Below are 19763 nucleotides of genomic sequence, written 5' to 3'. Positions count from 1 at the left end.
GCTTGTCAGACATTGTGACAATGCTTGGCAATCCACAGCAGACATCTTTACACTGTGTGTAGATACATCTTTAGAATAAATTCCTGAGAGTGAACTTGCTGATGAGTCCAGTGCAAATATGTATTTGTGAAATATTGCCAGTCACCCTTCACAGAGGTTATACAAATTTTGAAACTCACCAGCAACATATAAGGATGCCAGTTGAGGTTTCCCTAGATCTCACAACACAATGTGTTTTCCGAATTATTTTCTCTGCCAGTCTGATAGGTAAAAATGACATCTTCTTGTAGTTTTAATTTGTATTTTGCGTATTGTGAGTGAGGTTGGGAATATTTTATTAAGAACCAATTATATTTTCTCTTCTTGAAACCAGCCGGTCATATGTTTGCCATTTTCCATTTGGTTTGTAGGTATGATGCATCATCTTCCAATGCACTTAAGAGTGGGATACTTGGATACCAACTGTGGGACAGGTTCTCTTGAGTCTCTGAACTAAAAGATTTCTTACATACCCAATTTTGGTCTTGCTGAGAGTAACAAATTTTCTCCCTTGGGAAAGGCAATTACTATGAGGAGACCATAAATGAGCTCTAAGGAAATACGTAGTTCTCTAACTGGAGAAGACCCAAGTTTCTAGATATCTTCCTCCAAATCTCACTGCCCCCAAAGGAGAAAATCAAGTGGGAGAGAATCCTAAGTCTGGAGGGACCCAGGTGCCTTCAGTTTCCTAAAAGGTGCTAATGGAGAACTGATCATAAAGATTCCCTGCCCTCTCCTGCATATGTGTTGTAACTGACTCCTGTAGCTTGTGGGCTCTGGTATAAGGAGTTCTGCATTGAAGTAGAATGCCGTGTTTGAGTCTAGTGACTTCGGACAAGTGTCTTCCCCTTCACTTCAGTTTCTTCACGTGTAAAAGGAGGGTGATATTACCTGTTTTGAAGCTCAAATATGAAAGTAATTTGCAAAGGTAAGATGTAAAAATATATGTTATGATGTTTACCTAGAGGTTCTAGATGCCATCCAGAATCTAATGCAACATGTGGAAACTCAGCGATTCTAAACCATCATTGCCTGAAGGACACCACCATCTTTCTCAAGCTGAGATACTAGATATGCCTGCCTAACTTCTTCTAGTGCTACCACGAGTAGCCAGAGTTGAGGGTAAGGGCACAGTCCTCCAGGCTTCCAAGTGTACCCAAGACTCCAGGTACCAGCTGCAAGTTCAGGGACCCCTAGGACCACCTTTACTTCCGATCAGCTGGCTGCAAATTAGGGAGCTCTCATGACCACCATCAGGTTCAATAATTTGTTGGAATGACCCACAGAACTCAGGACTTATGATTACAGTTTTACTATAATGAAAGGATACAAATTAGAATGAACCAGAGGAAGAGACACATATGGCAGAATCTAGAAGTGAGAGGGTTCCAAATGCAAACTTTTGTGTCCTCAAGAATGGGTCTCCCTCCTAGCATTGATGTGTGGTAACATGCAGAGTGTTGCCAATCCAAGACGCTCATCCACATGCCTTGTGTATTCAAGAAACAGCAAGGAAGCCAGTGTGACTGGAGGTTGGAGGCAGCAATAAGAGATGAGGTCAGAGAGGTAACTGAATGGAAGCAGGAAGACCACTTAAGCAGTTCTTGAAATAATCTAGGCAAAACATGATAATGACTTGGAACAGCAGTGGAAGCTGTAGGAGGTCATATTTTGAATTTGGAAGGTAGCTCTAGCAGGATTGGCTGATAGCTTGGACACAGAGTGAGAAAGAGTCAATGACAATACCATGGTTTTTGGCCTTTGAACAGCTGGAATGATGAGGAAGACTGGAAGGAACAGGTTTGGAAGAGAAGATCAGAAGCTGTTTTGTACATTCAGTTTGAGAAGCCCATTATGTGACCATGTGGAAATGTCAAGCGGGAAGCATGTGATACAAGTGTGCAGTTTGGAAGAGAGGCCTTTCCTGGAGATATACATTTGAAAGCCATCAGCATATGGAGAATTATTGAAAACTGTGAGACTGGAGGAGATCACCAAGGAAATGAGTGTAGATGAAAAGGACAAGAAGTCTAAGAACTGGTTCGGAGGCACTAGCAAAGGAGACTGAGAAGGAGCAATAAATGTGGTAGGAGGAAAACAAGGAACCAGGAAAAGTATAGGTTTCTAAGAGCGAAGTGATGAAAACATTTGAAGGACGAAGGTGAGATCAACAGTGTCAAATAAGGCTGCCAGTTCAGGTAAGATAAAAATGAGATTGTGCCTATAGAACTTAGCAACATGGGGGCACCTGGGTGGCTCAGTCAGTTGAGCATCCAACTTTGGCTCAGGTCATGATCTCTTGGTCTGTGGTTGGAGCTCCACGTCAGGCTCTGTGCTGATAGCTCAGAGCCTGGAGCCTGCTTCGGATTCTGTGTCTCCCTCTCTCTCTGCCCCTCCCCTGCTCATGCTCTGTCTCTCTGTCTCTCTCTCTCTCTCTCTCTCTCTCTCTCTCTCTCTCTCTCTCTTTCTCTCTCTCTCTCTCAAAAATAAACATTAAAAACAAAAACAAAAAAACAAAACAAAAAACGGGTTTGGCAAGGGGCAGGAGGAAGGAGACAGGAATTGAACGTGAAATACCGAAACACTTTTGAGAAGCTTTGCTCAAGAGGGAAGAAGAGAGAGGATCATTTCTGGAATGGTAGTGTGAGGAGCTCTGCGGATGCCCTCTCCAGTGAAACAGCCATAACTGGTGAAAATTATTTCTTAAAAACCAATCTTTCAGTCCCTGTAAATTGTCTTAAGGGCATCAAGCAAACAAATATTTATTCAACAAAAGTGTATTAGATCTCAGTTTAAACAGGGAGAATCTGTGGCACTTAAGCCACAACACCCCTCCCCCTCTTGACCACTCTCCCATCTCAGCTGGATAGAAACTCTGCATGGCAGCAGTGGCCATGAAGACAGGGCTTCCTTTCTCTCCAGCTCCCAGTCACAGACTGTTATCTCTCTGTGCAGGGCAGGCTACCAGCATTTTCCATACCTCCAAACTCTGTGTGGCAGAGGTTAAATTCCAGGGAAGTGCTGCCAAGAGGCTGGAGTCTCTCCTCCTTCACCAAGCATCCATGTGTAGGTCGGAGGCTCTACCCAGGCATGACAGGCCTAGAACACTGGGGCCCTCATCACTCACAGACAGAGGTTCCATATGGCCAGAAGCAAGCCAAGGAGATCAGATGGTTACTACCCCCACCCTGTGCCCTGCAGAGGCAGATCACTTTGAAATACTTGGACAACTGTCCCCGACACTGGCTCTAAAGCAGTAGTGTAAGATTTTGCCCTAGGGGAGAAGTAGGCCATAAAAACAGAGAGTGCCAAGGCTTTCATCAAGGGAACTAACTTTATTTGGAACACAGTGTGGGGAAGTTCAAGCCTAAGGGCACTTTTGAAAACAATGGAGATTTTGGTGGTAAGCAATTAAAAGGCTGGTACCTCCATGAGGACAATAAGCTAAATTGTAAGCCAACAAGTTTACCAGAGAGAACTGGGGAAAGAGTCAGCTAAGAACAGCCCTCCTGGGGTCAGGACAAACCTCAAAAACTTACCTCAAAAACTACCCCTGCAGGGGGAGCCTGGCTGGCTCAGTAGGTGGAGCATGTGACACTTGATCTAGGGGTTGTGAGTTCAAGCCCCACACTGGGTGTAGAGATTACTCAATAAAATCTTACACACACACACACACACACACACACACACACACACACACACACACCAGCAAAGAGAACCAGATTTCATTGGTTCCCACTGTGGGACAATATGTGCCCCACTCTATTATAGAAAACAATAGACCAATCAGCTGGCAATTAGTGGTACCTAACTATCAAGTGTGAATGTAGATGTGAAAATCCTAAAAAGATAAAAATACTAATAAACTGAATCCAGCAACATATGGAAGGGATTATAATTCATAACCAAGTAGGACTTATCCCCAAAATACAAAGTTGTTTAAACATCTGAAAGTTCATTAATATAAGTCACTGTATCAATAAAGGACAAAAATCATGGACAAATGATCATCAATACAGGACAAATGATCACCATATCAATAAAGGACAAATGATCATCTCAATAGAAGCTGAAAAAGTATTTGACAATATCCAACACTCCAATATCCCTTCATAATAAAAATATTCAACAAACTAGGAATAGTAGAGAGTGTCCTTAACTTGATAGAGGACATCTACCAAAAACTCACAGCTAACAGCATTAATGGTGAAAGACTTAATGCTTTTCCCCTTACCATCAGAAATAAGATAAGGAAATAAGATAATTACCTTTTAGCCAAGGTAGTTAGGTGAGAAAATGAAGTCAAAGACATTCATATTGGAAAGGAAGAAGTAAAAATATCTCAATTTAAAAAAAAAATTTTTTTTTAACGTTTATTTATTTTTGAGACAGAGAGAGACAGAGCATGAATGGGGGAGGGTCAGAGAGAGAGGGAGACACAGAATCTGAAACAGGCTCCAGGCTCTGAGCAGTCAGCACAGAGCCCGACGCGGGGCTCGAACCCACATACCGTGAGATCGTGACCTGAGCCGAAGTCGGACGCTTAACCGACTGAGCCACCCAGGCGCCCCTAAAAATATCTCAATTTTTTAGATGAAAATCATGTAGAAATTATATAGAAAATAATAAATAATTCACTAAAAATTATTAGAATAAACAAGCTAACAAGGTTGCAGGCTACAAGATCAATTACACACATCAATAGGATTTTTAGACACTAGCAATGAACAATCTGATAATGAAATTAAGAAAATAATTCCACGTGGAGTAGCATCAAAAAGAATAAACTACCTAGGGATGTATTTAGCCACAAAAAGTGTAAAACTTACACTCTGAAAACCACAAAACTTGTTGAAAGGAATTAAAGAAGACCTGAATAAATGGAAAGATATTCTATTTTCATTGATTGGAAGATTTAATATTGTTAAGATGGAAACTGATGTACTGAAAAGTTGCAATCACTACCAGATATATACTGGCTTTTTTGAGGGGGAGGGCAGAGCACAAATTAACAAGCTGATGCTAAAATTCATATAGACATACAAGGGACCCAGGATACCAAAACAATCTTGAATTTGAATTGGAGGACTTACTCTTCAGAATTTCAAAACTTACTATAAAGCTACAGTAATGAAGACAGTATGATTATGACAAAGTGACAGACAGAAGATCAGTGGAATAGAATTGAGAGTCCGGGGTACCTGGGTAGCTCAGTCAGTTGAGCATCCAACTCTTGATTTTAGCTCAGGTCATGATCCCTGCATTGTAAGATCAAGTCCCATATGTAGGGCTCCATGCTGAGCATGGAGCTTTCTTAAGATTCTCTCTCTCTCTCTCTCTCTCTCTCTCTCCCCCTCTCTCCCCCTCTCTCCCTCTCTCTCTCTTTTTCCCCTCTCCGCTGTTTGTGCTCTCTTGCTCTCTCTAAAAATAAATAAATAAATAAATAAATAAATAAATAAATAAATAAGAGTCTAAAAATAAACCTCACATTTACAATCAATTGATATTTGATGGAGAGGTGGGCAAAACAATTAAATTGGTAAAGAATAGTCTTGCCCACAGTGTTGGGACAACAGGATATCCAGATGCAAAAAATAAATAAATAAATAAATAAATAAAAGGAAAAAAATAAAAGGAAAAAAAGTTGGACCCCTTCCTCATTTAATATGAGACAAACAAAGGCATCAAATAATCTAGTCGTGCAGGAGACTGAGAGAATGAATGAGGGAAATAAAATGATTGTTCAACCATATCAAGGGGACTTGAGGTCAGCAATCACCATTTAATTGATAGGCAGACCAGTCATTCTGATTTGTGGTTTTCTCCAACCAACAGCAGCTGCATGGTGCAGAGTTCATAAGCAGACAGTTGGATTTAAACAGGATTGTGATTTTGCCAATGAGTGCTACAAAGACAGAAAAGGAGCAAGTGAATGAAAGATTACAGCCCTCGTTTATAAGGGTTGAAGCTGGAAGCTGGGGACAGCCAGGGTTTACTAGGAGCAAGAAGGTGTACAGAAGGGTCAGAGAAGAAACTGAGGACATAGAGAGTTTTTTTGATCACTGATCACAAACACTGGAGGACACAGGAGTTTGAAGGGGTGGGTAATGGAATCAGAAAAGAGAATTTACAGAGTTTCACGGTTATTAAATTCCATGGCATTTAAGAGGTCCTTATATTCCTGTGAGGAGTGACTTAAACAGGGAAAAGGGTGTGATGAGATTAGTTCTGATAGTCCCAAGTCTGATAGCGGTAGTGTAGAGGTAGCAGTCACAAGGCTGTTACTGTTGTATTGGGTCGGGGCTTGGGGTGGGAGCAGCTATCTTCTTTTTTTTTTAAGTTTATGTATCCACCTTTAGAGAGAAAATGGACACACACACACACACACACACACACACACACACACACACACACACGTGCTTTGAGTTGGGGAGGGTCAGCGAGAGAGAGAAATCCCAAGCAGGCTCTGGGCACTATCAGCGCAGAGCCCAATGATGACGTGGGGCTTATACTCCCAAGTGAACCATGAGATCACGACCTGAGCTGAAACCAAGAGTTGGATGCTCAACTGATTGAGCCACCCAGGCGCCCCAGGAGCTATCTTCTATTAAGTGCACTTTATCATTATCTTATCTATGCTTCATACATTTCCTAAGAGGTAGGCACTATGTCCCCATTTGGGAACAAATTGACACAGTCCACATTCAGTGTTATAGTGCCCACAAGTGCTACAGCCATGGGAGAGAGGGAAAATTATTGCATTACTTCTTCCAACACTTCTTTTTAAATGAACTGGGTCTTAAAAAGCAGAATCAGACCTGTAAACCCAAAGAACAGACTGATCATTGCTAGAGGGGAGGAGGGGTGAGAAGATGGGCAAAATGGGTGAAGGGGAATGGCAGGTACAGGCTTCCAGGTATGGAATGAGTAAGTCACGGGAATAAAAGGCATAGCATAAGGAATACAGTCAATTATACTGTAATAGTGTTGTAGGGCGACATATGGTAGCTATACTTGTGGTGAGCACAGCATAATGTTTAAACTTGTGGAATCACTATGTTGTACACCTGAAACTAATGTAACATGTGTGTTAACTAAATAAAAAATTAAAATAAATAAAAATTTAAAAATTAATTTAAAAATAACTGAGTTTATTTTGTTTTCTTAGGTATCACAAAACCATCATTTTTTTTCTTTGTGAGAAAACAAAGATCAACAGCAAAATGAAAACCAGAATTAGATACAGGCAGTATTAAACCCTGTTGCATATTATTTCAACCCTTTTAAAAGTTAATAAATTGTATGGAAGCCTATTTTTCAATAAATTATTAATAGACATTTTTTTTTCCTTAGAGCAGCTTTAGGTTTACAGAAAAACTGAACAGAAAGTATGGACAGTCCTCCTCGCCCTGCAGTTTCCCCTATTATTAACATCTTGCTATCCTGGTACATTTGTCACAATTGATGAACTGGCCCTGAAACCTTACTATTAATTAAAGGCCACAGTTTACATTAGCATCTGCCCTTTATGTCCCAGAATTGTATGGGTTTTGGCAAATGTATAACGTCAGTATCCATGTGTATGTCAGTATCATACAGAATATTTTCACTGCCCTAAAGATCCTGTGCTCCACCTATCCATCCCTTCCTCCCTTCCTGCCCAACCTCTGGCAACCACCGTTCTTGGTCTTTGCTCATTGTCTCCATTGTTTTGCCTTTTCCAAAACATCATATAGTTGGAATCATGTAGCTTTTCAGACTGGCTTCTCTCACTTAGCAATATGCATTCCTCTATGTCTTTTCATGGCTTGATAGCTCATTTCCTTTGTTCGTTGTGTGGATGTACCACAGTTTTTTATTTTGTTTTATTTTTTTCCATTCACCTATTGAAGGACTTCTTGGTTGCTTCCTGGTTTGGACAATTACGAATAAGGCTGTTACAAACATTCACATGTAGCTGTTTGTGTGCATGTAAGCACCACCATTAGATCTCATAGTAAGACTATGATTAGATTTGTAAGTGGTTGTACCATTGCCTTGAAATCCATTGTTTCATATATTTTGTCTGGTTTTCTAGCTACTTAAGATAGGAGGGTATGTCTAGTCCCTGTTACTCCATCTTCGTTGATAGTGAAACCTGCCTGACACCATTCTAAGTGCTGGACCTAACAGAAGAGAACAAAATGGACACTCTTGGGCTTCAAACAGCTTACATTCTAGAGGGGGAGGGCAGACAATAAATACATGAAAGCAAAATAAATATGCATAAATAAATGATTTTGGAAAATGTGTATTTTTAAAATTTTTATTTATTTTTGAGTGAGAGAGTGTGAACGGGGGAGGGGCAGAGAGAGACGGAGACACAGAATCTGAAGGAGGCTCCAGGCTCTGAGCTGTTAGCACAGAGCCCTACGCGGGGCTCGAACTCACAGACCGCAAGATCATGACCTGAGCAGAAGTCAGACGCTTAACCGACTGAGCCACCCAGGTACCCTGGAAAATGTGTATTGATAAAATAAGACAGTAATGTGGTAGAGAGGCAGATAGAAAGACATCTCTAGGGAGGTGATTCATGTTTGAGGAGATGAATTATGAGAAGGACGCTACCACTTAAAGAGTTAAGATAAGAGTGTTCTAAGACAAAGGATCTATGATCATCCCAAAGGCCTCAAAACAGAAATAAGCTTGACTTGGTTGATAGGACATATATAAGGCCAGTGTGGCTGGAGTGGGAGATGAGGTTGGTGAGGTAGGTAGATTGAGCTTAGAGTAAAAAGGGCCTTGTAGACCATTGTTCCAATTACCTATCACTGCATAACAAAACACCCTAGAAGTTAGTGGCACAGAACAACAACAATCATTAATTTTGCCCATGAATCTGGGGATAACTGGGGTCAGCTAGGCAGCTCTTGCTAGGGTCTCTCATGTGGGTACAGTCAGGTGGTGGCTGAGGCTAGGATTGTCTCAGAGCTTCTGCATTCACATGTCTGGCTAGGTACACAATAACTGGAGGCTGGAACATTTCTGGCTCCTTGGCTTTCTCTGTCCACATGGACATAGGGTAGCTCAATTTCTTACATGGTAGCTAGAGGTTTTCAGAGCAAGAGAAACTGGCAGAAGCTTCGGGGTATTTCTAAACCTATCCCTGAAAGTCACACAGTGTCCCTTCTACCACTTCTGGTTCATTCAGGCAATCACAAAGATTCACCCAGGTCCAAGGGGAGGGAATGCAGACTCACCTTCCTGTTGGAAGAGTGTCAAATAACATGTGAACATGTTTTAAAATCACCATGGTCACTGCGAAGAGTTTGGATTATATTTTTATAATAAGAAGCCATTGGTGGGTTTTTAACAAGGGAATGACATGTAATGATTTACAGTTTTAAAAGACTGTTCCATCAAGATTACTAGGTACAAAATAAACACGCAAGAATCAATTGTATTTTTACGTACCAGCAAAAACAATTAGAGAATAAAATTTAAGAAATGATACCATTTATAAGAGTGTTAAAAAATATACCAACCACCCAGGGATAAATCCAACAAAGTGTATAGGACCTTTGTGCAGGAAACTATAAAATTTTATTGAGAGAAACTAAAGACTAATGAAGGGATATCATTCCAAGGATATATCCCAAGAGATATCATTTCCTTTTCTTTTTTTCTTTTTCTTTAGAAAGAGAGAGTGTGAGTAGAGGATAGAGGCAAGGGGAGAGACAGTCTTAAGCATGCCCCATGCTCACTGCGGAGCCTGACAAAGGGCTCGATCCCAGTGGGGAGCCCAATGTGCAGCTCAATCCCACAACTCTGGGATCATGACCTGAGCTGAAATCAAGAGTCAGACGCTCAACCAACTGAGCTACACAGGCACCTGAAGAGACATCATTTTCAAGGACTGTAAGACCAATTATTATAAAGATGTCAGTCTTTCTCAAATTGGTCTATAGATTCAGTGTAATACCAATCAAAATGCCCACAGCTTTTTCTGTAGAACTTGATAAGCTAATTCTAAAATGTATGTGGAAATATTAAGGATCAAGAATAGAAAGCCACTCTTGAAAAAGGAGGAGGAAGAAAAGGAAGAGGAGGAGGAAGGACTTTCTTGACTTGACATAGCCTTATTATAAAGGCAGTGTGACTCATTATTGTGGCAGTGTGATATTGCGGCAGGGAACACAGAAAAATAGACAGACAAATAGACCAATGTAATAAAAGAGCCCAGAAACAGACCCATGCACATATGGACACTCGATTTAAGTCAAAGATAGCATTGCAAAAGGAGGAGGGAAAGGATGGTCTTTTCAGAAAATGGAGTTGGAAGAATTGGGTATACACATGGAAAGAAGGAAGAGAAGAAGGGAGGGAGGAAGGCATATACTCTTGACCATATGCGCTGGGAGACATGGACAAGAATGTTTGTAGCAGCATTATTCATAATATCCTAAATTAGAAACAGCCCAAAATTCAATAGTAGGATGGATAAATAAAATTTGACGTATTCATAAAATAAGAGTATTTTACAGCAATGAAAATGAATAAACTGTAGCCTCATACAGAATAGATGACTCTTAATTAAAAACATAATACTGAATGAAAGAAGCCAGATATACAATACATGTGATTTCACTTACAAAAAAAAAAAAATCAAAACCAGGAAAAACTTTTAGTGATGTAGGATACAATGGTAAAATTATTGTTTTTGGCGGGGAGGGGTTCGACCAGCAAAGATTTGTTTTTTCTGCAGTGCCATATTTTTAAAAAAATAATGCAACATTTTAAAATTAAATTTAAAAAAATTTAAAAGCCAGACTTCTGGCTTTCCTTAAAAGTTGGAAGCTTGGCAAGGTGGGCCTACATTCCTTTCTGACAGTGCTTGGGTGGATGAGATACAGTGATAAAATTATAAAGAAAGGCAAGTTATCTCTATAAGGGAGATAAGGGTTTAACATTGGGAAGGGATTATGTGGCAAAGCTTCTAGAGTGCTATCTACATTCTATTTCTTTGACTTGATTGTGGCTATGCACTATTTACTTTATAATAAACCATAGAGTAGTTGTATATGTATGTTTCATATACTCCTCTGTATTCATGTTACATTTCACAAGAAAAAAGTTTTAAAAAACCAAATTCACCTTGGCTACTGTGTAAGCAGACAAGTGTGCACATAGAAAGTCCAGTTGTCCAGGAAAGACATGATGGAGGCTAGAGTTGAGAAGTAGTCAGATTTAGGAAAGATTTCAGAGGTAACAGGACTTGATGTGGAATATGAAGGGAAAAAAAGATGAAACAGCAAACACACTGACAGTCATAAAACACAGCAAGGGAGTAAGTATATAACAGAATGAATAAAGCTTTTGAAACAGAAAACATTAAGGTGAAATGCTAAATTGTGTGAGTGGGTACTAGACGGAGAACTTTTGTCCAACTGATTAGGAGAGGCTTCAGACAAAAGTTGGAAATACAAACACTGGGCACAGAGGAATATGCACTGGGAAATAGATGGTCTTTTCAACAAATAGTGCTGGGAAAACTGGACAGCCACATGCAAAAAAATGAAACTGGACCACTTTCTTTTAAAATAAACTCAAAATGGATTAAGGGACCTAAATGTGAGACCTGAAACCACAAAACTCCTAAAATAGAACATAGGCAGTAATTTCTTTGACATCAGCCATAACAACATTGTTCTAGATATGTCTCTTAAGGCAAGGGAAACAAACACAAAAATAAACTACAGGGACGACATCAAAAAGCTTCTGCACAGTGAAGGAAACCGTCGACAAAATGAAAAGGCTACTACTAAGTGGGAGAAGATATTTGCAAGTGATACATCTGAAAAGGGTTCATATGCAGACTATATAAAGAACTTATACAACTCAATACCCAAAAACTCCACAAATAATCCCTTTACAAACTGGGCACAGGACCTGAACAGACATTTCCAAAGAAAATATATGGATGGCCAACACACACATGACAGGATACTCAACATCACTAATCATCAGGGAAACGGAAATCAAAACCACAATGAGGTTATCACCTTATACCTGTCTGAATGGCCAGAATAAAAAAGACAAGAGGGGCACCTGGGTGGCTCAGTTGGTTAGTCCAACTTCAGCTCAGGTCATGATCTCACTGTCCGTGAGTTCAAGCCCTGCATCAGGCTCTGTGCTGACAGCTCAGAACCTGGAGCCTGCTTCAGATTCTGTGTCTCCTGTCTCTCTACCTCTCCTCCACTCGCATTCTGTCTCTCTCTCTCTCTCTCTCAAAAATAAATAAACATTAAAAAAATTAGAGTAAAAAAGACAAGAAATAAGTGTTGATGAGGATGTGGAGATAAAGGAACCCTCATGCACTGTTGGTGGGAATGTAAATTGGTATAGCCACTGAGAAAAATGGTATGGAATTTCCTCAAAAAACTAAAACAGAAATACCATACAATCTAATAATTCCACAATAGGGTACTTACCCAAAGGAAAATGAAAGCACTAATTTGAAAAGTTATATGCACCCCTATGTTTATTGAAGCATTATTTACAATAGCCAAGATATGGAAGCAACCCAAGTGTCCATTGACAGATGAATTGATAAAGAAGACATGGTATATACACAATGGAATATTTACTCATCCATAAAAAGGATGAGATCTTGCCCTTTGTGACAACATGAATAGACCTAGCGAGTATAATACTAAGTGAATTAAGTCAAAGACAAATAGCATATGGTTTCACGTATATTTGGAATCCAAAAAACAAACCAAACAAACAAGCAAACAAAAAGCAGAAATAGACTCATAAATACAGAAAACAAAGTGATGGTTGCTGGAGGGGAGGGAGGTAAGGAAATGCACAAAAGAGATGTAGGGGAAGGGAAGATTCAGGCTTCTAGTTATGGAATGAACAGGTCATGGGAATAAAAGATACAGCATAGGGAAGATAATCAACGGGGGGGAAAAAAAGAACGAAAAGTTGAGAAAACAAATACTGGGCATAGATTGTGGAGGAAATGGAAAAGGGGATGATGCAATTAAAGGGAGGTAGTTGACAGTTGACAGGTTGATTACTCTGTATCATTCTGACCTCTTTTGCACATTATTTTGAGACATTGTATACATTATCTCTCAAATAGGTTTTTCATCTACTCATGCTATCATTTGAATCCACAAAAAGTGTAGTACATTACTTCAAACACATTCCAGAAATTCTGATTGAACTATGAAGCCCTTGAACGAGCACATCACACAGCTCCAGGAATCCAGGATCAGCCATGGTTAGCCAGCATGACAAGCACATGATCCAGGTTGCCTATGCAGCAATGCCTCCATACTGTGTAGTACATACTAATGGCTTTTATGTTATTGAATTAATTGTAACCTCAGGATATTACTGGAAATTTTATTTTTGACACTTTTTCTCATTGGATAGACTGATGAGCTGTGGGAATAAAGGGGGGGGGGCATATAGAAATAATGTCTAGAAACAGAAGTTTGTGGGAAGGGAGACTTCCCAGTCAACCCACTTTATCTAGGAAGGCTTCCTGCATGAGTCAGAGTTGATTTGAGAATCATCCAGAATTAACAAAAGAAGGAGGGAGGCTCTTTTTCAGGCTCCTGGGAAAATGAGAGCAGGATAAGCAGTGATTTTAAAACTCTTCGGAGTCTCTGATTTAGACATGACTCTCCCCTTTCATGCACATTAAATACCTTCTGACATTAAAAAACGTACTGTTGGGTGGAATAAGAGTGAATTTTGCTTTGACAGGTGTTTGAGATGCCATAAGAGCCCTTAAAAGAACTGAAAATGAAGACACTGAAAGCTAGCGGTGGAGAGAAAGCGACAAAGGAAAGAGTCTCTATTAACGAACCTACAGTAGTCCTCCTTATCCACAGAGGATTGGTCCAAGACCCCCAGTGGATGCCTGAAAGCACACATAGTCCCCAACTCTACATGTACTATGTTCTTTCATATACATACATACCTAAGATAAAGTTTAATTTATAAATTAGCCATGGTTAGAGATTAATGACAATAACAATAGCCCAATTATAACAACGTATTATAACAAAAGTTATGTGAATGTGGTCCCTTTCTTTCAAAATACCTTATCGTACTGTACTCACCCTTCCTGCGATGATGTGAGATGAAATAGATACTGCCTACGCGATGAGATGAAGAGAAGTGACTGACAGAGGCATTGTGAGATAGCCTTAGGCTATTGACCTTCTGGCCATAAATCAGGACGATCTGCTTCCTGACTGCCTTTTGGCACTGGCAACTGAAACCCTGAAAGTGAAATCGTGCGTAAGAGAGGACTGTCGCATAGCCCAAATGAGATAATAGCTAATGTTCATCTAACGTTTACGGTGAACCAGGCACCCTTCTAAGGGCTTTACCTGTATCAACCCATTTAATTCTCGTAACAATGCTGTGAGGTCATCCCCATTTTATAAATGAAGAAAGCAAGGTACTGAGAGATTGCTTAACTAAATTGGCTGAGGTTGCACAACTGGAATTTGAAGCCAGGCATTTCGACTCTAGAATCCAAACTTTTTTTTTTTTTTTAACCCCTTCCCAACTCCCATAGAATCCATACTCTTCACCAAGGTGTTTGACCATATCTTTTTCTTAGAAAAAGAGGAAAATATAGCATAAATTCTGGAACTTCTTTATGATTCTTCATACTGAAAACTATGGGGACCTTTTAATATGATAAACAGAGACGGTTACCTCCTCTACTTCATCCCTACTGCTTATTCCTTTGGCTTTCTAAGCATATTATTCTCTTAGTGTGATTCTAGGGTGTAGCTGACCTTAGCTCTATATTTATTTATTTATTTATTTATTTATTTATTTATTTATTTATTTATTTATCTATCTATTCATTCATTCATTCATTCATTCAGGGGCTTGAACTCACCACCCTGAACTCAACACCTGAGCTGAGATCAAGACTCGGACACTTGAGGGACTGAGCCACCCAGGCACCCCCTCAGCTCCATTTTCTTTTAAAAACCTAACATATATTTGCTTTCCAAAAAAAAATTCCACATATTTGAAAAAGATCCGCTGAGGCTTTTAAGTTAAGGATTCAAGATAAACAATCAGATATTTGGCTTTGAAGATTATTGAAATACCTTACAGCTACTATTGGCTTTGGCGTGCTAATGTTCATTAAACTGCAGCACTTTGAGGAGTATTCAGGAACGGCTGATCAACTAATTACCAGAGGTCACAAGAGCTGCCATAATTGGCAGTCGTCTTTTCAAACTCCTTACACTCCAGGGTGTGAAATACAGTAGGAAAACGAGGCAACTTCCAAATCAGGGATGATGGAGAATGGTATTGGAAAGTAACTTTTCTGCCGGGCTCCAGAGTTCCTACATGTTTAAACTACAAAGTACAAACGCGATAAAGACATCTAAGTTTTTCTACACATGGTCACACCTACCCAGGCTAACTGGAAAACAGATCTTAACTGGAGCCAGAGTTGCTGTTCCTCAAATAATGGCGCAAGGGTTTCTCGAAAAGCCACAGCGAACCAACCCTAACCCTGGTCCACAACTGCTTTTTAAAGCCTCCCCCAGAAATGCTCTCCTTCAGCCGCGGCGCTTCCCGGAGAAGCCCTCGGCAGGTTTCCCCAGTCTCCGCCCTGGACGTCAGCCTCGGCGCCCCGAGGCCAGCTCAGAGGGAGGGGAGGCAGAGCGGAGGGAGAGAAGAGAGAGAGAGCGAGGGAAATGGTCAAGTCCTCCTTAACTCTGGGCCCCCTCGCGGGCCTCACCCCTCCTCCCGGGGGCTGAGATTGGAGAGGAAGTGGGAAGGCTCCAATCTGTTCCTCACACCAGCGCCCTCATGCCCCCACCCTTCTCGTCAGCTCGGGGCTTCGGCGCGCCTCATCCCCGCCCCTCACCCCGGGAGAGGAGCGCGCGGCGCGGTAGAGCCCGCGGAGAGAGGCCGGGGGAAGCGGACGGCCACCGTTCGGCAGCAGGGGCCCGTAGCCGCCCGCCCTCGGGCGAGCCAGGCCCGAGGGCAGCCCCGGAGACCGCGGCGGCCGGATGCGCGGGCGCGTCACTTCCGGGCGGTGCAGCGGCGGCCGCTTGGAAGATGGCTGCGCCCTGTGGCTCGGAGCTGCCCGCCAACTCGCCGCTAAAAATCCCGAAGATGGAGGTGCTCTCCCCGGCTTCTCCTGGTGGCCTGAGCGACGGAAATCCATCGCTGTCCGACCCTTCCACGCCTCGGGGTGCCTCCCCGCTCGGGCCGGGCAGTGCGACGGGCTCGGGGGCAGCGGCGTCTGGGGGTCTCGGGCTGGGGCTGGGGGGCCGCAGCGCCGCCTCGTCCTCGGTCTCCTTCTCCCCTGGTGGCGGCGGTGGCGGGGCTGCGGCAGCCGCCGCCGCCGCCTGCCGGGGCATGTCGTGGACGCCGGCCGAGACGAACGCGCTCATCGCAGTATGGGGCAACGAGCGGCTGGTGGAGGCGCGGTACCAGCAGCTGGAGGGAGCCGGCACGGTGTTCGGCAGCAAGGCCCCTGGGCCAGCCATGTACGAGCGCGTGTCCCGGGCCCTGGCCGAGCTGGGCTACGAGCGGACCCCTTCCCAGTGCCGGGAGCGCATCAAGGTAACCGGCCGCCCGGCCTGGGGCAGCGAACCAGAGGCAGAGAGAAGGCGGGGAAGCGGGCCTCGGGGGCGGGGGCCGGTCTGAGCTCAGGGCTCCCCTCCGGGGCCCGGTGGGCGATTCGCATCTCCTCCGCCTTTTTCTTCTTTCCCTGGGAAGGGGGCTTTTTTCCAGATGGCCGCCAGCCCGTAGGTTTCCTGAGTTTGAAGTTGGGCGTGCCTGCCGCCGCCCCTCTTTCTTGCCAATTGATGTTCCTACGCTCTGAAGTTGGTAGTTTCTCATTGTGCGCTGTGCGGCAGTTCCCGTGTCGCTGGCGCCTCTCGCCCCCACCGCCGGGGCCCCTCGCTTTGTTCCAGGCTGAGGGGCTCCCAGGCCGAGGCTTACCAGCCGGGGCGGAATTGAGGAAGGATAGAAGAGGGGGGCCGGTGAGCCCTCAGTTTAGGAATTTTCAAATGAGTGGCAGTGCAGAGCCACGCAAAAAGCGCCTTTGGACGACTGGCCTTTGTGTCAGTCGCCTTGCTTTTCTAATTTGAGCTTCGAAGGATAGGACTTGAGATGCTTTGGAGAATTGAAGAGGCTCGGTTGTAGTCAGATAGTGTATTGTTATCGTGGAGTTAGGGGCACAATTAAAGTTAGCCTGGCTGAGAGTTGGTCTGGAATTTGTAGAGTGTCGATGTCTCCAGAGTTAGGTTGGCTTGAGGCCCTTCTATGTTTCTGACTAAGCTCCTTCACGAAAGCCAGTTTTTCCCTGCTTTAGTTATTGTGCCGGATGTGGTGAAAAGTAAAGCTCTCAGTGTGCATCTGGCTATCTGTGGATCTGAGTGTTCAGGTACAGAGGCTTACTTTGGGCTAGAAATTTTTATCACCAGCCAGGTTATCTTTCCGTTGTTTGTTTTGACCTTTAGGCTTTCAGATTTGTATTATTGGCAGAGAGGGAGTTGTCTTTTAGGTAAGCTAGTTCCCTTGTCATAGTAGCTGCTAAAAGATTCTGGTAGGAATCTTTCTCCCAGTTTTCAATGAACTACTTCTTGTTAATAGTCATAGTATCTGTGTACTTCTCTTCTGGTAGGGATGGCACTTTCCCCCCCAGCTCCTTGGGTAAAAACCCAGTGAGAACAATCACAATCACGCTAACGGAGGAGATTGTTCCAAAGTTGGAGAGATCTTGGCTCAAGTAGTGTTCATCCCGGGACATTGTTGCTTAGGAAATTTGGTCCAGAAACTAAGATATTTCAAACTTATTGACTGTCGTTCAGGGAATTTGGCACCCACTTCCCAATTACAGAATTGAATTGGTTTACTTGATAATGTTTACATTTAGGTCTTCTTACGACCCTCTCTTTTTATACCCCCTTAACAAGGGTGTCATTAAAGTAGTAGTTTATAGACAGGATTAAAGTAGTAGCTAATAGGAGCCACTGTGTTCTGACTCTCATTTATTGTTCTATTAAAGAATAAAGTTATAAATTCAATTTCAAGGTCATTAAGGTTAAATTTCTGGGAGTTTTTGCACCGTGCTGGTTAGCATCCACCCATGAACTTTTCATGAGTTTAGAAGTGTACTTAGGCATTTGTAACTGTTTTGGCTTGATTGATTTTGTCCATAGAAATTTCCCAATCAAAAGGGTAAAGTGTTGTGCAATCAAAACCTCAATGAATATAAATCTCTCCATAAAACTGTTTCTCAAACAACCAGGAAATAGCTAGTTGCGTCTTTGTCCACTTATGAGAAGCATAACCTAAAGCAAGGAAAGGAGATTGAGCTTCTCTGAAGAATTGTTTTTAATTTTTTGAATGTTTATTTATTTTGAGAGAGAGAGAGCGAGCATGAGCAGGGGAGGAGCAGAGAGAGAGAATCCCAAGCAGGCTCCATGCTGTCAGCGCAGAGTTGGAAGCGGGGCTCAAACTCACAAACCATGATATCATGACCTGAGCCGAAATCAAGAGTCAGATGCTTAACCGACTGAGCCACCCAGCTGCCCCCTCTGAAGAATTTTTAAAAGAGGATCTGTTCACCTGATGTCAAACAGATAAGACCAAATTGACCTCAAGCTCTTAGAATATTTTGAGAACATGTTGATGACAGTGGATTCTCTGATCAACAGTTGTAGGTGACAGGAGGGCAGATAACTGTATGTATTTTTTTTTTCTCTACTTGTTAAGTGATTTCAACCAAGGAACCAGATTTCTTCATTAACAATGTTGGTCTTTCCTGCCAGAATATAAGCTCTGTAAGGACAAGTTCTGGTTTCTCTTATTCACTGCCATATTTCCGTGCCTAGCACATAGTAGACACTGGACACATATTTATTAAATTTACCAAATACAGTCTAGAAGGAGAACTTTGGAAAGTATAGAGATCTAGATCAGTGTTACTCAAACTTTAACTCAAAGACATAGACTGAAACCCAGTTTGAAAAATTTTGCATTGAATACTAAGCTCTCTCCCTCTAGAAGACTTAGTATAAATGTAATCTTAAGCACAGAAGCAAATGTCGTCACTGAGACCGTAGCCTTACACAGTTATGAGGTGGATGTCCCCAAGTAATCCAGAGTATGTTTATGAAAATAAAAACACAACTTTAAAAAATTCTCAGGGAGTCTCAGATACCTGAAAGCAAATCTTTAGATCCCAGTTTCAGAAATGCTTATTCAGAATGAGTAATTCGGAAATCTCTTCTTCTTGTTTTTTAAGTTTATTTATTTATTTTTGAGAGAAAAAGGGGGAGAGAAAGAATCCCAAGCAGGCTCCATACTGTCAGCCCAGAGCCCGACTCAGTGCTCCATATCACGAACTCTGAGATCATGACCTGAGCCAAGATCAAGAGTCGGACGTTTCACCGACTGAGCCGCCCAGGCACAACCGGAAAGCTCTTCTTTTACTTTATTGTCTTGATGAGAACTGCAAAAAGAAATTCAGCAATCTTTTGTGCTTTGAATTTCACAAAATAGAAAAAGTACAGTAGATATGGACCATGAGGAAGTTTTTGTACGGACTAATGTGCTCACTTAAATGTGAATTCATGTCAGAGGGTCACAGGGAAGGAATATCCTGTGTGTCCATTAAATTTCTGGCTCAATGCATTTGAAATATGCATTAAAATGCAATTATGAAA

At 42.1% G+C, this 19763-nt stretch overlaps 1 protein-coding gene and 1 long non-coding RNA gene across 15 annotated transcripts in view; one reads left to right on the top strand and one right to left on the bottom strand.

Moving 5' to 3' along the window:
- Positions 1-16083, bottom strand: part of LOC125176988 (uncharacterized) — a 33133-nt gene extending 17050 nt beyond the window's left edge. For all 7 annotated transcript variants that reach the window (XR_007156445.1, XR_007156447.1, XR_007156444.1 and 4 more), the window contains exons 1-2: positions 15947-16083; positions 14160-14322 (exon numbers count right to left, since the gene is read on the bottom strand). This is a non-coding gene — a long non-coding RNA (uncharacterized LOC125176988). The remainder of the gene's footprint in view (positions 1-14159; positions 14323-15946) is intronic.
- MSANTD2 (Myb/SANT DNA binding domain containing 2) overlaps positions 15835-19763 on the top strand; it is a 31611-nt gene continuing 27682 nt past the window's right edge. For 5 of the 8 annotated variants that reach the window (XR_007156441.1, XR_007156442.1, XM_047878960.1 and 2 more), the window contains exon 1: positions 15835-16650. Coding sequence is in view for 5 of the 8 variants with exons in the window: in XM_047878960.1 (XP_047734916.1) it covers positions 15889-16650 (762 nt within the window). In the remaining 3 variants the exon portion in view is untranslated. The remainder of the gene's footprint in view (positions 16651-19763) is intronic. The other 3 variants (XM_047878956.1, XM_047878955.1, XM_047878959.1) reach the window with 2 other exon arrangements.

The sequence above is a fragment of the Prionailurus viverrinus genome, chromosome D1 (genome assembly GCF_022837055.1).
Source record: "Prionailurus viverrinus isolate Anna chromosome D1, UM_Priviv_1.0, whole genome shotgun sequence".
Taxonomy (NCBI): Eukaryota; Metazoa; Chordata; class Mammalia; order Carnivora; family Felidae; genus Prionailurus; species Prionailurus viverrinus.
This window is presented reverse-complemented; position numbering and strand designations above follow the sequence as displayed.